The 21,599-nt window shown below is 44.5% G+C and overlaps 1 protein-coding gene across 21 annotated transcripts in view; it reads left to right on the top strand.

Moving 5' to 3' along the window:
• The first annotated feature begins 2,056 nt into the window (after window positions 1-2,056).
• HECTD4 (HECT domain E3 ubiquitin protein ligase 4) overlaps window positions 2,057-21,599 on the top strand; it is a 222,107-nt gene continuing 202,564 nt past the window's right edge. For 20 of the 21 annotated variants that reach the window (XR_010147786.1, XR_010147785.1, XR_010147784.1 and 17 more), the window contains exon 1: window positions 2,057-2,530. Coding sequence is in view for 18 of the 21 variants with exons in the window: in XM_016924278.4 (XP_016779767.1) it covers window positions 2,354-2,530 (177 nt within the window). In the remaining 3 variants the exon portion in view is untranslated. The remainder of the gene's footprint in view (window positions 2,531-21,599) is intronic. The other variant, XM_009426289.5, reaches the window with a different exon arrangement.

Here is a 21,599-nt window from a genome sequence, read left to right as displayed (position 1 = left end):
GAAAGTAGGAATAATAATACTCCCCCTCTCAGACATTTGGGAGGATTTGATGAAATGGCCATTCCATTACACTTGCCTGTTTTATTGTTTCCATGGTTCTGATCAACTCTGAACTGCTGGATTTATTGTTCTCTTCTTCCTCCTCTTCCTCTTCTTTTCTTCTTTTTTGAGACAGGGTCTTACTCTGTTGCCCAGGCTGGAGTGCAGTGGCATAATCTTAGCTGAATCACTGCAACTTCTGCCTTCTGGGCTCAAACGATCTTCCTGCTTCAGCCTCCTGAGTAGCTGGGACTATGGGTGTGCACCACCACGCCTGGCTAATTTTTGTATTTTTTGTAGTGACGGGGTTTTGTCATGTTGCCCAAGGGGGTCTCGAGCTTCTGGGCTCAAGAGATCTGCCAGCCTTGGCCTCCCAAAGTGTTGGGATTACCCATGTGAGCCACTGTGCCCGGCCATAATATTCCATCTTATGGATATATCATATTTTAGTTAACCAGCCCCATATTGTTGGACATCTAGATTGATAAGTTTTTCCTTTTGTAAACAATATTGAGCTACACAACCCTGTATATCCATCCTTGACTACGAGTCTGATTATTTCCTTCAGACAACTTCCTCAAAGTTGAATTGCTGGATCAAAGGGTATGCACCTTAATGTTCTCCTGTTATTGTTATTATTATTATTATTTTTTTTTTTTTTTGAGATGGAGTCTTGCTCTGTTGCCCAGGCTGGAGTGCAGTGGCATGATCTCGGCTCACTGCAACCTCCGCCTCCTGGGTTCCAGCTATTCTCCTGCCTCAGCCTCCTGAGTATCTGGGACTACAGGCATGTGCAACCATTCCTGGCTAATTTGTGTATTTTTTTTAGTAGAGACAGGGTTTCATCATGTTGACCAGGCTGGTCTCGAACTCCTGACCTCAGGTGATCTGCCCACCTTGGCCTCCCAAAGTGCTGGGATTACAGGTGTAAGCCACTGTGCCTGGCCTGTTTTATTATTTTTTAAGTGATAAAAATATACAAGTAATAGAGAACAATCTCATCTCAGTAGTTCCAGACCAGCCCCACACTCCCATGGCAACTCACCTTAAACATCTGGTGTGTATTTGTTCATGCATTTTTCTTTATACATATAGTTTTCCTTTCTTGCTTTTATAAAATGGCACTGGTGGGCATATATATATTTTTGGTGGGGAGGGAGGGATGGGGTCTCCCTCTGTCGCCCGGGCTGGAGTGCAGTGGCAAGATAATAGCTCACTGCAGCCTCCACCTCCTGAGTTCAAGAGATCCTCTTGCCTCAGCCTCCCGAGTAGCTGGACTACAGACGCTTGCCACCCTGCCCCGCTAATTTTTATTTTTTGTAGAGATGGAGTCTCCCTATGTTGCCCAGGCTGGCCTCAAACTTCTGGGCTCAAGCAGTCCTTCTGCCTTGACCTCCCAAAGTGCTGGGATTACAGGTGTGAGCCACCGCACCCGGCCTAGTGAGCATATTTTTAAGGTATATGTCAATTAGTGTGGAACACTGATGGAACGAACATAGCAATAATTAGAATTGCCACTCATGGAGCACATATTAAGTGTCGGGCATTGAGCACCAAGCATTGTGGACAGACGCTTTATTTTCACCAGGTTTTGAGTGCTTACTGGGTACTAGACTTTTCAGTCAATATTAATCATCTACTATGTGATTCTACCAAGTGCTTATGAACAAGTGTGCAGCGCCTATTCTGCGCCAGCCTTTTGCTTGCATCTCATTTAAACGTGAAAACAAGGAGTGATCTCTATGCTCTGCCCAGGGTGGGGGCGCGGGCCCGAGCAAGGGGTGCACACCTGAGTATCAGGGACAGGACGGGGGAAGCGGCGTCCTCTTCCCTGGCGCGCTGCAAAGCCAGGGCTACCCTGAATGGCCAGGGGGAGAAGGGGCCGGCGGAGGTCAGGCCGAGGGCAGGCGGCAGCGAAGGGCTAGGCGGACGTCCAGGCCACCCGGGTGGCCTGGTCCGCGGAGCGGTGGGCGGAGCGGCGGGCGGGGCCTGTATTGTCCGCTCCGCGAGGCATGCCGGGAGCCCCGCCCCCAACATGGCGTCTCACTGACAGTTGGTTGCCGAGCGGCAGAGGCGGATCCTGCTCCTGAGGGCGGCGGCGGCGGCGGCGGCGGCAGGGCCGGGGTCTCCCGGGCCGGGGTCGGGGGTATGGCGACTCGGACCGCCTAGGGCGGAGTTGCACGGGCGAGGCAGCAAGTGGGGCGCCGCTGGCGGGCGCGGCGGCCGCTGCCATGGACTGGTGATCGCGGCGGCTCCTGCTCCGTTTCCCCCGGCCGGGCGTCTGCTCCTCAGCGCCAAGCCTTCAGCCGGGGCCATGGGCTCGTCGGCGGCCGCGGCGGCGGCGGCGGCGGCGGCCGCTGACTCGGCGCAGTGGCTCTCGGTGAAGGAGGAGACCATCTTCCTGCACGACGGGCTGATCCGGGTCACCGACCTGGCCGAGCTGCCCAGCGAGATCCTCGGGGCCCCAGAGGCCGCGGACACCGACCTGGAGGTGAGCGAGGCGGCCCCCGGCCCCCGCCATCGGACTGGCCCACTCACCCGGCACCCCCGGGTCGGGCCCCCTCCTCGCCTCAGCCGCGGCCTCGCCTCCCGGCGGCTGCCGGGGCAGGTGTGTGTGGGCGCCGGGCGGGCAGGTGGGGCCGCGGCCGCAGGTCTGCGGACCGCCCGCCCCGCTCTCCCTCCCTCCCTCCTCGGGGCCTGGCGCCCACAGGGGATTTCATTTGTGGTTTTCTTTTGAGCGTTCCGACACCCGGCATTTTATTAGGCTAGCGCCTGGCTCGGCCTTCATGCCCCAGAGGAGCCACCGCCACCACCCGGGCCCTCCCTCCCCTCCCCCACGGGCCCCCAGGACCCACTTCCAGGGCACACCCAGGTTGCTTAGCTTTGGGAACATTTTGATTTTCACGCTGTGTACCCTCCCATCCTTTTCTTCCCTAGTTCTGTTTTTTTTGTTTGGTTTGGTTTGGTTTTTTTCCGGGAGAGGGTAGTGGCAGCTGCGGGTCCGCGATGGGCAATCCAGCAACTTCTCTGTGTTGTGTCTCGGATGGATTGACACGGGGCCTTTGTCAGGGAAGCGGGCGCTGTGGACAGCGAGAGGGATGCTCCAGCGGCCCTCCATGCACTCTCGGTGAAGGGTCACTGGCGCGTTAGGCCGCAGGGCCTTTTCGTGTGCCCGGGGGTCGCCAAGCATCCCGGGTTCAGAGCCGTGGCAGGTGCAACAGCAGATCTCATCAGTTGAGCTGCTTGGCCTTGGGGGCAGAAGGGAACCAAATATGCCTGGTTGGTGGGAACTTTCCATCGACTTCACTTGGGTTCGTGTTTGCCTAGAGGTGGGAATACTGGCAGTGTCGTTTCATGGAGGCCAACGGATGCTGACACTGCTCCCCTTCCACTTTGTGGGATGACATTTTGATGTGTAGGTAGCATGGGGTGTCATCAAATTTTTACTGCCGTAAGGAGAGCTTTCTGGGGTAGGGCGCAGAGAGGATGGCCTATCTTCTGGCTATAAACGGCATGCGAGGGATCTTTTGTGTTTTGCGGTTTTGCGTGCAGTTTGGCTTTACGCACAATGAACATTTATAGAAATGAATTAAAAGCCATTACTGTGTGTTTCTGGAAACGGCAGTGATCGGATCGCATTGGCCGAGACATTTGGACGTGCTTGAGATGCGAATACGTTCCACTGTATTTTTGTGTCTGGATTTGCGGTTGCTTCAGCACTTCCGTTGTGAACTCTTAATTGACTTATTTTACAATCTAGTCACCAAAAAGAGGAGGATATGGTTGGTAGGGAATTCCTAACATGGAATCATCGTTTTATTGTGTCTCATTTGGGCCTGTTCTATAACAAGCAAGGTGTGTCTGAGTGTCTTATCTGCCTGAAAACTCAAGGGGTATTATGCTATGATAGTGGAATCTTTTGATTTAATTGGCTGTGTTGTGTGTGAAAGGTGGAAAGCGGATGCTCTTTGTTTCTTTCTTTTCTTTTTTTCCCCCCGAGACCGAGTCTTGCTCTGTCGCCCAGGCTGGAGTGCAGTGGCGCGATCTCAGCCCACTGCAACCTCTGCCTCCCGGATTCAAACGATTCTCCTGCCTCTGCCTCCCGAGTCGCTGGGATTACAGGCACGCGCCACCATGCCCGGCTAATTTTTGTATTTTTAGTAGAGACAGGGTTTCACCATGTTGGCCAGGCTGGTCTCGAACTCCTGACCTCAAGTGATCTGCCTGCCTTGGCTTCCCAAAGTGCTGAGATTACAGGCGTGAGCCACTATGCCGTGCCTATGCTCTTTGTTTCTTAGAGACTAATCCAAGTTCACAGAACCAAAATTTATACATATATGTCATTTATGTAATTTATTTTTAGGATTAGAAAGAGTAGGATTAGTTAAAATATCTGTGCTGTTGGTTTTCCTAAAATGTTTATAAATGTATTGCGTGAATTTGTCAGCTATTTCCACAGAAGAATGGTTTTCAAAGGAAAGAACCTCTCTGGCCTGCTAGATTTTTTTTTTTAATTGCTTTTTAAATTTATGGTCTGATTTCTCAGCAACTAGTATGTGTATGGGTGATAAACATTTATGACTGGTAGTAGTGAATAACTTGTTTCATTCTTTCCATGTTATACAGGCTCCATGGTATCAGGAGAAATAGATAGCTAAGAATGTTTTTGTGGCTATTAGATTTGTGTTTGGGTGTATTCATATATATATATATATATAATCTTTTTATTTTTTATTTTGAGACAGGGTCTCTCTCTGTTGCCCAGGCTAGAGTGCAGTGGCTCCATCTCAGCTCACTGCAACCTCCACCTCCCGGGTTGAGGCAATTTTCCTGCCTCAGCCTCCCAAGTAGCTGGGATTACAGGCATACACCACCATGCCGGGCTAATTTTTGTATTTTTAGTAGAGACAAGGTTTTGCCATGTTGGCCAGGCAAGTCTCGAACTCCTGACCTCAGGTGATCCGCCTGCCTCGGCCTCCCAAAGTGCTGGGATTACAGGCATGAGCCACCATGCCCAGCACATATTTAATTACTTAATAATATTGATTAAATGTATCCTACATGTCAGGCATTATTTTATTAAATTCTCAAAAGAGCCTAACAATTGGAAATATTGCACTCATTGTACAGATGAAGGAAGTGCAGAGTAGGTATTCGACTTGCTCAAGAGCACATGAAGAGCTTGCACGTTAACCTAGTTCTGTTCACTGCACATCTGCTCCTCATCATAATATTTTATTGCCTCCATGCATGTATAGTATTTTTATTTGCAATTATTTTAAATTTCATAACTGGCTACAGAAGGAAGAATCTCTATTTTCTTTTAGTAACTGTTTCTTTTTCATATTTGAGGAAGATTCGTGGTCTATTAATTTTTTTTTTTTTTTTTTTTTTTTGAGACGGAGTCTTGCTCTGTCGCCCAGGCTGGAGTGCAGTGGCACAATCTCAGCTCACTGCAAGCTCCGCCTCCTGGGTTCACGCCATTCTCCTGCCTCAGCCTCCCCAGCAGCTGGGACTACAGGCGCATGCCGCCACACCCAGCTAATTTTTGTATTTTTAGTAGAGACGGGGTTTCACCATGTTAGCCAGGATGGTCTCAATCTCCTGACCTTGTGATCCTCCCGCCTCGGCCTCCCAAAGTTCTGGGATTACAGGCGTGAGCCACAGCGTCTGGCCGGTTTATTAATTTTTTAAAAGCTATCTTTCGAAATACCACCACACCTATGAAATACAGTGTTTCAAGCCTCTCCTTCCAGTGGACATCTGGGTGAATAATGGCCATTTTCCACAGAGTTTTATAATATATAGAATCCTTCAGTTAACACTTTCGGATTATGAGGAACGGGACTCAAGTTGACTAATTTATGACTGGCAACCTTACTGCAGAAGAGTGCAATAGACGTCTTAGAATTTTACGCCGGGCGCAGTGGCTCATGCCTGTAATCCCAGCAATTTGGGAGACCAAGACGGGCGAATCACGAGGTCAGGAGATTGAGACCATCCTGGCTAACACAGTGAAACCCCATCTCTACTGAAAAAAAAATACAAAAAATTAGCCGGGCGTGGTGGCGGGCGCCTGTAGTCCCAGCTACTCGGGAGGCTGAGGCAGGAGAATGGTGTGAATCCGGGAGGCGAAGCTTGCAGTGAGCTGAGATCGCGTCACTGCACTCCAGCCTGGGCAACATAGCGAGACTCCGTCAAAAAAAGAAAAAAAGAGTCTTAGAATTTTAGAGCAGAAGAGACTTTAGAGATAATAATGTCCCTCATTTTAGAAAGAAGTTCTCTGAGATCAGGAGATCTCAGAGATCAGAAGATGAGGTTATGACTTAGTCACTATAGCATAGCTAGTTGTGGCAGGGCAATGACTAGACCCTAGCTTTTCTACCTTTGGATTCCAGTGTTCTGTTCACCCTGTAAGCGCTGCTCAAAGTCAATCTAAAGAAAGAATCCCTCCTAAGAAGTAGATCAACATGAATTTAGTATTTTAATTTAAGCAGATCCAGAGTATTTGAATTAAAATTTTTCTTCCCAGTAAATTCTTTTTCTTTCTTTCTTTCTTTTTTGAGACTGAGTTTTATTCTTGTTACCCAGGCTGGAGTGCAGTGATGCGATCTCGGCTCACTGCAACCTCCACCTCGCAGGTTCAAGCAATTCTTCTACCTCAGCCTTCCGGTTAGCTGGGATTACAGGCATGTGCCACCATGCCCAGCTAATTTTGTATTTTTAGTAGACACTGGGTTTCACCATGTTGGCCAGGCTGGTCTCGAACTCCTGACCTCAAATGATCTGCTTTCCTTAGCCTCCCAAAGTGCCGAGATTACAGGCGTGAGCCACCGCACCCGGCCTCTTCCCAGTAAATTTCTAAACAGATTTTTTTTTAAAGCAATAAATAATGTTTAATCAACTAATTCATTCAACAAGTATTGGTGGAATTTAGAGTGAGCTGGGCCAACCATCCTGGATGTTGGGGATATAGCAGTGGATAAAATAAAATCCTTGTCCTCAAAAAGCTTATAATTTAGTGGGATGATATAGACAATGACAAATATGTAACATGACATAGAGGCAAATGATAAGTGCTAAAGAGAAAAGTATAGCTCAGTAAAGAGATGGAGAGCATTGGAAAGAGGGCTCCGTTTTTTTGTTTTAATTTTTTTTTTATTAGAGTTGGGGCCTTGCTATATTGTCCAGGCTGGTCTTGAATTCCTCTTGGCCTCAAGTGATCTTCCCACCTGAGACTCCCAGAGTGCTCAGCATGAGTCACTGCACTCAGCCAACTGTCCTGTTTTATTTTATTTTATTTTTAATTATTTATGTTCGAGACAGAGATTCTTGCTCTGTTTCCCAGGCTGGAATGCAGTAGTGCTCACTGCAGCCTCCACCTCCCGGGTTGAGGCGATTCTCCAGGCTCAGCCCCCTGAGGAGCTGAGATTACAGGCACGCACCACCATGCCTGGCTAATTTTTGTATTTTTAGTAGAGACGAGTTTCACCATGTTGGTCAGGCTGCTCTTGAACTCCGGACCTCAGGTGATCTGCCCACCTCCGCCTCCCAAAGAGTTGGGATTACAGGCGTCAGCCACTGCACCCAGCCTGTCCTGTTTTATATAGGGTGGACACGAAAGGAAAGCCCAGGATGGCTTTTGAGCAGAGACCTGAAGGGAGGGAGGGAGTATACCATATGGCTACCCGGGAAAGAACATCCCATACAGAGACGACAGCAAGAGCCAAGTCCTTGAGAGGGAAGCGTCCTCAGCATATTTGGAGCTCTGAGCCCAGTAAGCTAAAGGGGAGAGGAGAGATGGGGAGCAGGGGATACAGATCAAGTAGATCCTTGTAGGTGAGGGCTTTGGATCTTACTATGAGTGAATTAAGAATGCAGAGTGTGGCCGGGCATGGTGGCTCATGCCTGTAATCCCAGCACTTTGGGAGGCCAAGGCGGGCAGATCACGAGGTCAGGAGATCGAGACCATCTTGGCTAACACGGTGAAACCCCGTCTCTACTAAAAATACAAAAAATTAGCCAGGCGTGGTGGCGGGCACCTGTAGTCCCAGCTACTCCGGAGGCTAAGGCAGGAGAACGGAGTGAACCCAGGAGGCGGAGCTTGCAGTGAGCCGAGATCAGGCCACTGCACTCCAGCCTGGGCCACAGAGTGAGACTCCATCTCCAAAACAAAACAAAAAAAAAGAATGCAGAGTGAGGCTTTTGCTTATTCTTTAAAATAGCCATTTGTTAGAACATGTGGAAAAAGGCAAAGAGAAAAAAAAAGAAAAAATAGCCGTTTGTATTTATTTTAATTTTATGTTGCTGGTGGAAAGCAAAAGGCATATAGGAATTTTTACTATTATTTTTTTTTAGACAGGAGTCCTGCTCTGTTGCCCAACCTAGGGTGCAATGGCTGTATCTCGGTTCACTGCAACCTCTGCCTCTCAGGTTCAAGGGATTCTCCTGCCTCAGCCTGCCAAGTAGCTGGGATTACAGGCGACCCTCACCCCAGCTAATTTTTTTTTTTTTTTTGTATTTTTAGTAGAGATGCGGTTTCGCCATATTGGCCAGGGTGGTCTTGAACTGCTGACCTCAAGTGATCCAGCCGCCTCTACCTCTCAAAGTTTTGGGATTACAGACGTGAGCCACCACGACCGGCTTAGGAAATTTTTTTAAAATGTTGAAATAAATATACATTTAAGAGAAATAAAAAAGCAATAACTCAAAAATAACATCTCAAATGTTATTGCATTTTGCATTGCATTTCATAGAACATTATTCTTTTTAAGATAAAGGGAATTTAAGAGGGGGAAAAGAAGGAATAGCTTACTTGTGGGAATTCCAAAAGCATTCTGCTTCCTATTCCATTTTTCTTTACAAACTGCGGTTGGGAACAAGCAGGCATCGTATATAAGAGTATTGACAGAGAAGCTGATTGACTTACCCAAGGTGGCTAAGATATTTCTTACTCCACAGTTGAAGTTCATTTTAAATTTAAGCATTTTGGTTAGTGCTTCTCATATTTCATTGTGTTTGCTTGTAAGTACTCCCTCTCCATCCCGCCCCACACCACACAAAGACTTGAACATGAATGTTCAAGTCAGCTTTATTTGTGATTGCCCAAAGCTGGAAACAATCCAAATGTCCATCAGCAGGTGAATGGATAAACAAATGTGGTACATCCATACAATGGAGTATTACTCAGCAACAAAAACGAATGAACCGTTGGTACTCACAACATGGATTTATGCAGAATGGAAGAAACCAGACAAACAGGAGTACATACTGTAAGACTCCATTTCTATGAAATTCTAGAAATGCAGACTAATCTGTAGTGGTTACCTGGGGATAGAGGCAGGCAGGCAGGAAAGGATGAGAGGGACGGAGTATAAAGGAGCATGAAGAAACTTTTGGGGCGATGGCTCTTTCCCTATTTTGATTGTGGTGATGGTTTCACATTTCTATATGTATGTCAAAACTCATTAAATCACACACTTTAAATATGTGCAGTTTACTGTACGCCAATTATATGTTAATTAACAAATGGAACCTAATAGATGCAAAGGGTTTTTGTTTATTATTTTGCTTTGCCAGATAAGAAAAGGGGCATTTGGGTTTGAAGTTGATCAGCTGAAATCATCAAGGCTTTAAATACTTATCATACACTGAAGTGAAATCTTTGAGATGATATTTAGATTTATGTTGGTCTATTCTCCTAGGAGGACACTGCTAGCCTATATATCCTTTGGGCAAAATCCTTTGGAAAGTGTTTATGTACTTTTATAGAATTCTAGATTTGGATGAGTTAATGAATAAGCGAATAAACTACCCTTGTTCACCAGTAGTGTTGATTACCATGCAATTAATGAGCACTGTAATAGGAGTCACTGAATCTTGGTGCAGTATTCTGTGAGCTTGGGCAAAAGGCCCAACAGGCTTTCAGGCTTGTCTGGCTCGAGCTGTAAAATGAGAATGAAGTATTTGAGGGCTGTGGGAGACAGTATTGCCTTGAAGTTAAAGTCAGGTTTAAAGAGTCAAACTGGGATTGAAATTCTAGCTCTGCTCCTTGCTTGCTGTATGACCTTGGGCAAATTCCATACCTTTTTTTAAACATATTTTTCTAGAGACAGGTTCTCACTCTGTCACTGGCTGGAGAGCAGTGGTGTGATCATAGTTCACTGCAGCCTCACACTCCTGTGCTTTAAGTGGTCTTCCCACCTTAGCCTCCTGAGTAGCTGCGACTACCGGTGTGCTACTAATTTTTTAGTGTTTTATAGAGATGGAGTCATGCTGTGTTGCTCAGGCTGGTTGTGAACTCCTGGCCTCAAGCAATCCTCCTGTCTCAGTCTCCCAAAGTGCTGGGATTACAGGTGTGAGCCACTGCACCTGGCCAAATTCCATACCTTCAGAAATCACTAGTTCCTTTTTTTTTTTTTTTTTTTTTGAGACAGAGTCTCGTTCTGTCACCCAGGCTGGAGCGCAATAGCATGATCGCAGCTCACTGCAACCTTCGCCTCCCAGGTTCAAGTGGTTCTCCTGCCTCAGCCTCCCGAGTAGTTGGGATTACAGGCATGCATCACCATGCCTGGCTAATTTTATATTTTTAGCAGACACAGGGTTTCACAATGTTGGCCAGGCTGGTCTGGAACTCCTGACCTCTGGTGATCTACCCGCCTCAGCCTCCCAAAGTGCTGGGATTATATGTGTGAGCCACCGCGCTCAGCCCCTAGTTATCTTCTGGTGCATCTTCTTAGTCATCATTGTCACTATCTCTACCACTCCTACGACAACAGCGCCAGCATATTGAGTGGCATGTTCTGTGCTAAGTACTTCACATCCATTATTTTATTTGATCCTCACAAAAAACATGAGGTTGGTACTGGATTATCTTTACTTTTATTATTTTTGTTTTGTTTTGTTTGTTTGTTTTGAAATGGAGTCTTACTTTGTCGCCCAGGCTGGAGTGCAGTGGCGTGATGTCGGCTCACTGCAACCTCCGCCTCCTGGGTTCAAGTGATTCTTCTGCCTCAGCCTCCCGAGTAACTCCCGTGCCACCACACCTGGCTATTTTTTGTATTTTTAGTAGAGACGGGGTTTCACCATGTTGGCCAGGCTAACTCCTGACCTCAAGTGATCCACCCTTCTTGGCCTCCCAAGTGTTGGAATTTCAGGCGTCAGCCACCGTGCCTGGCCAAGGATTATCTTTATTTTATAAATGAGGAAACTGGCACAGACAAAAGTTAAGTAACTTGACAAAGGTAAGATAGTTAGTGGCAAAGCTAAGGCTGAAATAGGTCTGTCTGATTCCAGCCCTGAGTCCATATTCTTGAACTATTATGTTATACTATCATCATCTAAAAGAGTGGGATAATGATAGGGCTAATGTCAGAATTAAAAAGATGGAGGTGGCCAGATATGGTGTCTCATGCCTGTAATCTCAGCACTATGGGAGGGCAAAGAGTGGACTGGAGTTCAAGACCAGCCTGGACAACATGGCAAAACTCTCTCCCTACAAACAAATACAATAAAATTAGCTGGGCGTGGTGGCATGCACTTGTAGTCCCAGCTACTCAGGAGGCTGAGGCTGAAAAATTACTTGAGCCTAGGAGGCAAAGGTTGTAGTAGGCGAAGACTGTCACTGTACTCCTGGGTGACAGAGCCAGACCCTGTCTCAAAAAAACCAAACAAAAATAATAATAATAATAAGATGGATGTGGGCTGAGTGTGGTGGCTCATGCCTGTAATTCCAGCACTTGAGAGGCCAAAGCAGGAGAATTGCTTGAGGCCAGGAGTTCAAGACCAGCCTGGGCAACATAGCAAGATCCCATCTCTACAAAACATTTTAAAATTAGCTAGACATGGGCCAGGTGCAGTGGCTCATGCCTGTAATCCCAGCACTTTGGGAGGCAGAGGTGGGCGGATCACGAGTTCAGGTGGGCGGATCACGAGGTCAGGAGATCGAGACCATCTTCGCTAACACGGTGAAACCCCGTCTCTACTAAAAAAATACAAAAAATTAGCCGGGCATGGTGGCGGGCACCTGTAGTCCCAGCTACTCGGGAGGCTGAGGCAGGAGAACGGCGTGAACCCAGGAGGTGGAGCTTGCAGTGAGCCGAGATTGCGCCACTGCACTCCAGACTGGGCGACAAAGCGGGACTCCATCTTAAAAAAATAAAAAAAATTAGCGGGGCGTGGTTGGCTACTTGGGAGGCTGAGGTGGGAGGATCACTTGAGTCCAGGAGCTGGAAGAGGCAGTAAGCTATGATTGTGCCACCGTACTCCAGCCTGCATGACAGAGTGATTCCCTGACACCAAAATATTTAAAAAAAAAAAAAGATGTGATTATGTTTAAAGTGTATTGACTCTCTTTATAAGGTGCTATGTTGCTTGGAAGTTATTTTATGCATATTCAGCCAGCTGCCTATTGTATTTGAAAGCAAAACTATCCCATCAACATAATTTTTTCTATAGTAGTGGAATCGTTTTTTGTTTGTTTGTTTGTTTGGTGATCCCTGCGGAATTTTCTTTTTTCTTTTCTTTTTTTTTTTTTTTGAGACAGAGTTTCACTCTCGTTGCCCAGTCTGGAGTGCAACGGCGCGATCTCGGCTTACCGCAACCTCCGCCTCCGGGGTTTAAGCGATTCTCCTGCCTCAGCCTTCCGAGTAGCTGGGATTACAGGTGCCCGCCTCCACGCCCAGCTCATTTTGTAGTTTTAGTAGAGATGGGGTTTCTCCATGTTGGTCAGGCTGGTCTCGAACTCCTGACCTCAGATGACTCGCTTGCCTCAGCCTCCCAAAGTGCTGGGATTACAGGTACGAGCCACTGTACCTGGCTGGAATTTTCTTTCCTTTTTTTTTTTTCTTTTTGAGATGGAGTTTCTCTTTTGTTGCCCAGGCTGGAGTGCAATGGCGTGATCTCGGCTCACTAAAACCTCCGCCTCTTGGGTTCAAGCTATTCTTCTGCCTCGGCCTCCCAAGTAGCTGAGATTACAGGCATTTGCCACCATGCCCAGCTAACTTTGTATTTTTAGAAGAGATGGGGTTTCACTATGTTGGTCAGGCTGCTCTTGAACTCCTGACCTCAGGTGCTCCACCCTCCTCGGCCTTCCAGAGTGCTGGGATTACAGGTGTGAGCCACCGCGCCTGGCTGGAATTTTCTTCCTTCTCAATTTGTTTGCAGTGTGGCTAGGCAGATGAGATAATAGATAGTCTCTGTTTCAGTTTTTCTCCAATTGTATACCTAAGGTCTTGCTAAATAAATCAGCTTTGATTATTATCTGTCTTCTTGGCTTCCATCTTTACTGTCATAAAATACTACCTGTTGGCTCGAGCTGCTGGGTGGGTGGTCATACATCTCTTCTTTCCTAGGTCTGAAGGTAACTGTGGTGTTAATTATGAAAGGACTGTCAATTGCCGAAAGTGCCCCATGCTTTCCCCTCCCCACCTTTCCCTCTTGTTTTACAACAGTGGTTGTGGGGTGAACACAAGGAGTGTAGTCTGCTTTACAAGATGTTTAGTCAATAGTTGTAGACAAATGTAAATAACAGCAGGTGATCAACTATGGGACAAATGCATAGGAGAGAAATTGCAGAAATTGTGTAACTTTTATTTTGATCCTGCATTTTAAGCACAGCTTATGTATCTATTAATTAAAAAAAAAACTATGAGTAGTACATGAATACATTCTTGACAAAATGGAAATAACAGGTAAAACTGAAGTCCCTTTTAAGCACCATCTCTAATTTGGATCTCTGTGTCCTTCTTGCCCTGGCTAAATTAGTGACAATTTTTTCGTGTATATTCTTCAAGACCATTTTAAAATTTTGGTGTGTATATAACACATTCTATTTTTTTCTTTTTTACATAAAGATGTCATACTAGACATATCTTTCTGTAACTTCCTTTCTTTTTAAACTCAAGGATATGTTTTGATCATTCTGTGTCTCCATATATATATCTACCACATTATTTTTAAGTGCTGCACAAGACTCTAGAAATGCCACAGTTTTATTTAGACATTCCCTATTGATGAGTATCTTAGTTTCCTGTTGCCATGTTAACAGATTATCACAAATTTCGTGGCTTAAGGCAACACGGATTTATTCTCACATTTTTGGAAGTCAAAAGTTTGAAATGAGTCTCACTGGGCTAAAAGTCAAGCATTGGTAGGTCTGGTTCCTTCTGCAGGCTCTAGGGGAGAATCTGTTCCCATGCCTTTTCCACAGCTTCTTGTGGCCACTTGTATTTCTTGGCTTGTTACTGTTTCCTCCATCTTCAGAGTATGTTACTGCAGTCTCTCATCTGTCATCACATCGCCTTCTCCTCTGACCCACTCTTCCCACATCCCTTTTATAAGCACTCTTGTGAGTACATTTAGGGCCCACCCAGATAATACAGGATAATCCCTCCATCTCAAGATCTTTAACTTAATCACATCTGCAAAGTCCCTTTTGCCATCTAAGGTCACATTTACAGGTTCCAAGGGTTAGTAGGTGGACATTTTGGTGGACGCCATTATTCAGTTGAGCACGATGGGTATTTTGGTTGTTTTCAGTTTTTCACTCTTAAAAACAGTCCTTCAGTACAGATTCTTGCATGCCTGCTCATGCACACCTGAGATTATTTCGCTAGGGTAAGTGGAATTGCTGGGTCGTTGGTGACAAATTAATTTTAATAGATACTACCAAATTGCCCTCCTGTGTAATTACCAATTATAGTCCCGGTATTAGTGTTTGATAGGACCTCTTTTCCGCACACCCTCTCAGAGGCCATTTTAGAACTCATAGGTTTGCTTAATTTGGCTGGGTGAGGTGGCTCACACTGTAATCCCAGCATTTTGGAAGGCTGAGGCAGGTGGATCACTTGAGGTCAGGAGTTCGAGTCCAGCCTGGCCAACATGGGAAAACCCCATCTCTACAAAAAATGTTTTAAAAATTAGCTGGGCGTGGTGGTGGGTGCCTGTAATCCCAGCTACTTGGGAGGCTGAGGCAGGAGAATTGTTTGCACCTCAGAGGCGGAGGTTGTAGTGAGCCAAGATCACACCACTGCACTTTAGCCTGGATGACAGGGCGAGACTCTGTCTCAAAAAAAAAAAAAAAAGAAATCCTAGGTTTGCTTAATAAGGCGATAACTTTCGCTCCAAAAGATGCATCCAATGGATGTAATTGGGTACCTAGAAATGCACGCTGAACTCTGGTCAGCCAAAGAAGCCAGAGTTTTCTGTCAGTGCCATCCAGCTCTTATGAGTTCACTTCAGAGCACCTCTCTTGTGGCTTGATAGCCTTCTTGTCCCGGCATAGGCTCATTTTGGTCAGTAATCCGGTTAATACAGAGACCATGTCTATATATAGGCAGGAGAGAAACGATGACTCCTTACTCCGTGATGGTTTGTGGATAGTGCCAGAGACCAGGAGAGCGAGGGAGCTGCACATACCGGGAAGAGAAGCATTGGCTCCCGAAGTGTGCTCAGAATGCACAGCAGTTGTGAGGGAGATTATTTGGATTTAGAGCCCCTGAAAATTTTCTCTCTTACATGCTAATAACATGAGTGATTCCACATTTTTTTTACCTATGTGAAAAATACCTATATTAAGTGGATTGTATTTTTATGCTATGTAAAACCTTTTTGATTATAAGTAAATAATACAGAGATGTTGTTGAAAATAGAGAAAACATCTAAAAGTATAAGAGAGACAATAAATACCCTGGGATTACACCATTCCACCAGAATGAAATTAATTTTTTATTATTTGCTTCTTCAGCTCATATTTTTATATAGATAAAATTGGGATTATATGCTATTTGCAGTTTTGGATCCTGTGATTACTTACTGGGAACATTTTGAATAAGATTTAAAGATATAATTTTTAATGTCTGCATAGTAATTTGTGGATATACTGTAATTGTCTTCTGCTGTTTCTTTAAATCTGCTATTTTAAAGATAATCTACTATTTAAAGATAATATCAATTTATAGGAAGCGAAATAATTTTCAGTATTTAAAGTGTTATCTGTTTGATAGAGTTTGGTAAATTATAAATTTGTAGTGATTTTTAAAGTGTTTCTGTGACTTATTACTGTTACTACTTTATAATTTCGAGGGATTTTAATAGTGCTGTATGAATCCTCTCCCAATAATGTTGAATATTTGCATGGAGCTTGTAGTTTAGAAAGTGCTATTAAGCATATGTGGTGAATAATTAATGTTCCATGATGGGACACTTTGGAGTGGACACATTTGGATCCCTAGCGCTTTTACTAAAACCTGCAGTTGGCTGAATTACTAGGTCAGAGCACAGTGTGTAGCAATTTTAGATTAACAATAAGATGCATAATTTGCAAAGTATTTTATGCAAATTGTAGGTTTAGTAATGCTAATAACTACAGATTCGGCATTCAAGTAGTGGTTTTATACTAACAAAATATTAACATTCAGTTTGTATTTGTAATGGATCTTTTCAATGTTTACTATATTTGCTTTGTGCTCTGTAGTTTGTGTTATGATTTCTACTGTGTAAAGTCTAATACAATAGATGTAGCTATTTATGGGGCAGAGTAGAAAATCTGGACCTTCTATCTCTATGACGTGTTAGCCTTTTTTTTTTTTTTTTTTTTTTTTGAGATGGAGTCTCCCTCTGTTGCCCAGGCTGGAGTGTAATGGCAAGATCTTGGCTCACTGCAACCTCTGCCTCCCGGGTTCAAGCGATTCTCCTGCCTCAGCCTCCCAAGTAACTGGGATTACAGGTGCATGCCACCACACCCAGCTAAATTTTTGTATTTTTATTAGAGATGGGGTTTCACCATGTTGGCCAGGCTGGTCTTGAACTCCTGACCTCAGATGATCCACCCACCTCCACCTCTCAAAGTGCTGGAATTACAGGCGTGAGCCACTGGGCCCTGCCGGAAGCATTTTTTCAGTTGAGTTTATAAATAAACTTTCCCTCAGGGGTTCTGAACCTAAATAGGATTCAGAGATGCATGGGATCCATGAATAGAATTCATGGCATCTGTGACCTTGGACGGGAAAGAAAATATGTATCTTTATTTTCACATACCTTTAGCTGAAATTCAGCATTTTGTTTTGTTTTCTTTCTTTCTTTCTTTCTTTTTTTTTTTTTTTGAGACCAAGTCTTACTCTGTCACCCAGGCTGGAGTGCAGTGGCACAATCTTGGCTCACTGCAACCTCTACCTCCCCGGTTCAAGTGATTCTGCCTCAGCCTCCCAAGAAACTGGGATTACAGGTGTGCGCCACCACACCTGGCTAATTTTTGTATTTTTGGTGGAGATGGGGTTTCACCATGTTGGCCAGACGGGTCTCGTACTCCTGACCTCAAGTAATCTGCTTGCCTCAGCTTCCCAAAGTGCTGGGATTACATGCGTGAGCCACTACACCCAGCCAAAATTTAGCATTTTCTCCCTCTGAAGGCAGTCAACAAACCCAAGTAGTATTGGCAGTGTACCCACATGTACGATACAAAAAAAAAAATAGTAACAAGCAATTTTTTCTTTTTCTTTTTCTTTCTTTCTTTTTTTTTTTTTTGAGACAGAGTTTCACTCTTGTTGCCCAGGCTGAAGTGCAATGGCGCGATCTCGGCTCACTGCAACCTCCGCCTCCTGGGTTCAAGCGATTCTCCTGCCTTAGCCTCCAAGTAGCTGGTATTACAGGTGCCCATCACCATGTCTGGCTAATTTTTGTATTTTTAGTAGAGATGGGGTTTCACCATGTTGGCCAGGATGGTCTCTTAACTCCTGACCTCAGGTGATCTGCCCACCTTGGGCTCCCAAAGTGCTGGAATTACAGGCACTCTTTTTTTTCTTCTTCTTTTTTTTAATGTTGAAATAATTAAGAATGTTGGCCAGGTGCGCCCAGCAACAGGCAATTTTTTCAAAAAAGAACAATGTCCTTTTTAAGAGACACGGTCTCACTTTGTTGTCCGGGCTGAGTACAGCAGCATAATCATAGCTAACTGCCACCTCAATTTCCTGAGCTCAAGCAATCCCGCCATCTCAGCTTCCCAAGTAGCTGGGACTATAGGCTCACACCACCATGCCTTACTAATTTTTTATTTAAAAAATATTTTTTTGTAGACGTGGGGGTCTCACTACATTGCCCAGGCTTGTCTTTAACTCCTGAGCTCAAGTTGTCTCCCCACCTTGGCCTCCCAAAGTGCTGGGATTAGATGTGAGCCACTGTGCTCTGCCAAAATGGAACAATTTTTTTCTGTTCACCAGGTATTTTGGGTTTTTCCCCTCTTGTCTGAGGGAGAATGTTGGTCAGCTGAAAGTATGCGAATAAAATTTAATAAAATTTTGTTAGTATTGGTATCTTATACTGCTAATCATTTTAAACAGGTAACCTCAAACGGTAACTGTTGCGTATAATCCCAGCACTTTGGGAGGCTGAGGTGGGTGGATCGCCTAAGCCCAGGGGTTTGAGACCAGCCCGGGCAACATGGTGAAACCCGGTCTCTACTAAAAATACAAAAAATTAGCTGGGCGTGGTGGTATACACCCAAGTCCCAGGTACTCGGGAGGCTGAGGTGGGAGGATCACTTGAGCCCAGAAGGCAGAGGTTGCAGTGAATCAGCCAAGATCGCTCCACTGCACTCCAGCCTGGGCAACACAGGGAGACCCTGTCTCAAAAAAAAAAACAACCAAAAAAAAAAACAAAGAAGCAGCAGTAACAGTTGCTATCCCAAGAGAAACATTGTTTTTAAAATCTGAAATGCATTTTTGCTTCTGTCCACTTATAGAGTACAATTATATGCCTGCAGTTTCTTTTGTTGTTCAGATTGTTGTTTTACATTAGTATTGTCAAGGTTCAGGAGTTTTACTTAAATAGCCTCCAGAACTGCACTGTCCAATTGGTAGCCACCACCCACATGTGGCTATTGAGCACTTGAATGTGGCTGGTCAGAAGTGAAATGTGCTGAAAGTATAATACACATCAGATTTGTGAAGGCTTCATGCAAAAAAAATTTTAAAAGAACTCAGTGGTAATATTTTATTTTTAATTTTAATTTACATTTTTAGAGACAGGGTCTCACTCTGTCACCTAGGCCAGAGTGCAGTGGCACTATCGTAGCTCACTGTAACCTTGAACTCCTGGGCTCAGCCTCCCCAGCAGCTAGGACTATAGGCATATGCCACCACACCCGGCTAGTAATAATCCATATTGATTAAATGTTGAAATGATGATTTGTATATATAATGGGTTAAGTAAAATATATTTAAATTAAAAATACTAGAATTAATTTTATCTGTTTATTTTTACCTTTTTTAACATGGCTTCTGGAAAATATTAAATTACATATGTGTTTTATGTATTTCTGTTAGATAACGCTTTTTAGATAGAGGTCAGTAAACTGGCTTTCAGGGTCATATCCAGCCAACTAGCTGTTTTCATAAATAAAGTTTTATTGGAACATAATCAGCCTATTTGTTTACATATTGTCTGCCTTCATGCTACAAAGCAGAATTGAGTAGTTGTGACAAGATCTTACGCCCCACAAGCCTTCTAGGGCTCTGTGATCAAATAAGATCATAAGTTGAGGACACAGGTCAGGAAAAATTCACTAATGGAGAATAAAATAAGAATAGGTAGTTATTTTTGATGAACTAAAGTAGTTCACATGAGACTCTAGGAATTTTAATTGCAGTTACACTTTTTATTTTTAAAATTTTTATTTTTTTATTGAGACAGAGTCTCGCTTTGTTGTCCATGGCTGGAGGGCAGTGGCGCGCAGTCACGGCTCACTGCAGTCTGGACCTCCCGGGCTCAATTGATTCAAGTGCCTCAGCCTCTAGAGTAGCTGGGGCTACAGGCCCATGCCACCACGGCTGGCTAATTTTTGTGTTTTTGTAGAGATGGGATTTCATCATGTTGTTCAGGCTGGTCTCAAACTCCTGGGCTCAAGCTATCTATCTGCCTTGGCCTTCCAAGGTGCTGGCATTACAAGCCTGAGCTGCTGCTCCTGGCATACATTTTGCCTTTTATTTATTTATTTATTTATTTATTTTTGAGAGAGAGAGTCTTGCTCTGTCACCCAGGCTGGAGTGCAGTGGCGTAATCTCGGCTCACTGCAAGCTCCGCCTCCCAGGTTCAAGTGATTCTCCTGCCTCAGCTTCCCAAGTATCTGGGACTACAGATGTGTGGCACTATGTCCAGCTAATTTTTGTATTTTTTGTAGAGATGGGGTTTTACTATATGTTGGCCAGGCTGGTCTCGAACTCCTGACCTCAGGTGATTCACCTGTCTTAGCCTCCCAAACTGCTGGGATTACAGGCGTGAGCCACCGTGCCCAGCCCATTTTGCATTTTAGATAAGAAGGAAACACTTCCCAACAGTTGTAATATTATTAATATTTTTAATATTGGAACCTAGATAAGTAATGTGGGGTCACGACCTTTGATTTTTTTTTTTTTTTTTTTTTTTTTTTGGGAGATTGAGTCTTGCTCTGTCATCCAGGCTGGAGTGCAGGGGTACGATCTCGGCTCACTGCAACCTCTGCTCACTGCAACCTCTACCTCCCAGGTTCAAGCAATTCTCCTGCCTCAGCCTCCTGAGTAGCTAGGATTACAGGCACACGCCACCACTGCCTGGTTAATTTTTTTATTTTTAGTAGAGACGGGGTTTCACCATGTTGCCCAGGCTGGTCTTGAACTCCTGACCTCGTGATCCACCTGCCTCGGCCTCCCAAAGTGCTGGGATTACAGGCCTGAGCCACTGTACCTGGCCTGACCTTTGATTTTTGTATAGAGCATAGTGCATTTTATGTAGAGAATAATGAATTCCAGACAGATTTCTGAAAATAGCTAGTTAGATGGAGTTAATTGAAAATATGTTGCTTTGATCATCGTTCTAAAAATATTAATGACTTTGAATGAATTTTTTGCTTAACTTAGTTGTTCTATGATCAAGTAGTGAACTTGAGCACTATTCTATTTATTTTGCACATTTTTAGGTTTTTAGTAAACCTATTCTATGTCCATTAAGCCACTTTTATTGAGTAGCAGTACCTTGAAAACTGGGCCGGACAAGGTGGCTCATGCCTGTAATCCCAGCACTCTGGGAGGCCGAGATGGGAGGATTGCTTGAGCTCAGGAGACCAGCCTGGGCAACACAACAAGACCTCATCTCTATATATAAGAGAGAGAGAGAGTGTGTGTATGCTTGTGTGTATACACACATATATAAATTTTATATACACATGAATACATATTACATGTTATATATAAATTTTAAAAAATTAAAAAAGAATGGAACTGTTACAGAAGTTTTAAGATTTAATATAATCTAATTACTGATTAGTGTAATAAAACTATTGATTATAATTTATTTAAAACATTACAAAATGCTTAAAATTTAAAAAAATTAAAATGTTAGAGGAATTTTTGAAAATTTAGAAGATGTAAAAAAGCATAAGGGAGGCTGGGCGCAGTGGCTCACGCCTGTAATCCCAGCACTTGGGGAGGCCCAGACAGTTGGACCACATGAGGTCGGGAATTCGAGACCAGCCTGGCAAACATGGTGTAATTTTAAATATACAAAAATTAGCCGGGCATGGTGATGTGTGC

The sequence above is a fragment of the Pan troglodytes genome, chromosome 10 (genome assembly GCF_028858775.2).
Source record: "Pan troglodytes isolate AG18354 chromosome 10, NHGRI_mPanTro3-v2.0_pri, whole genome shotgun sequence".
Classification (NCBI taxonomy): domain Eukaryota; kingdom Metazoa; phylum Chordata; class Mammalia; order Primates; family Hominidae; genus Pan; species Pan troglodytes.
The sequence above is the reverse complement of the archived record's forward strand: the minus strand, read 5'-3'. Positions and strand labels throughout refer to the sequence as shown.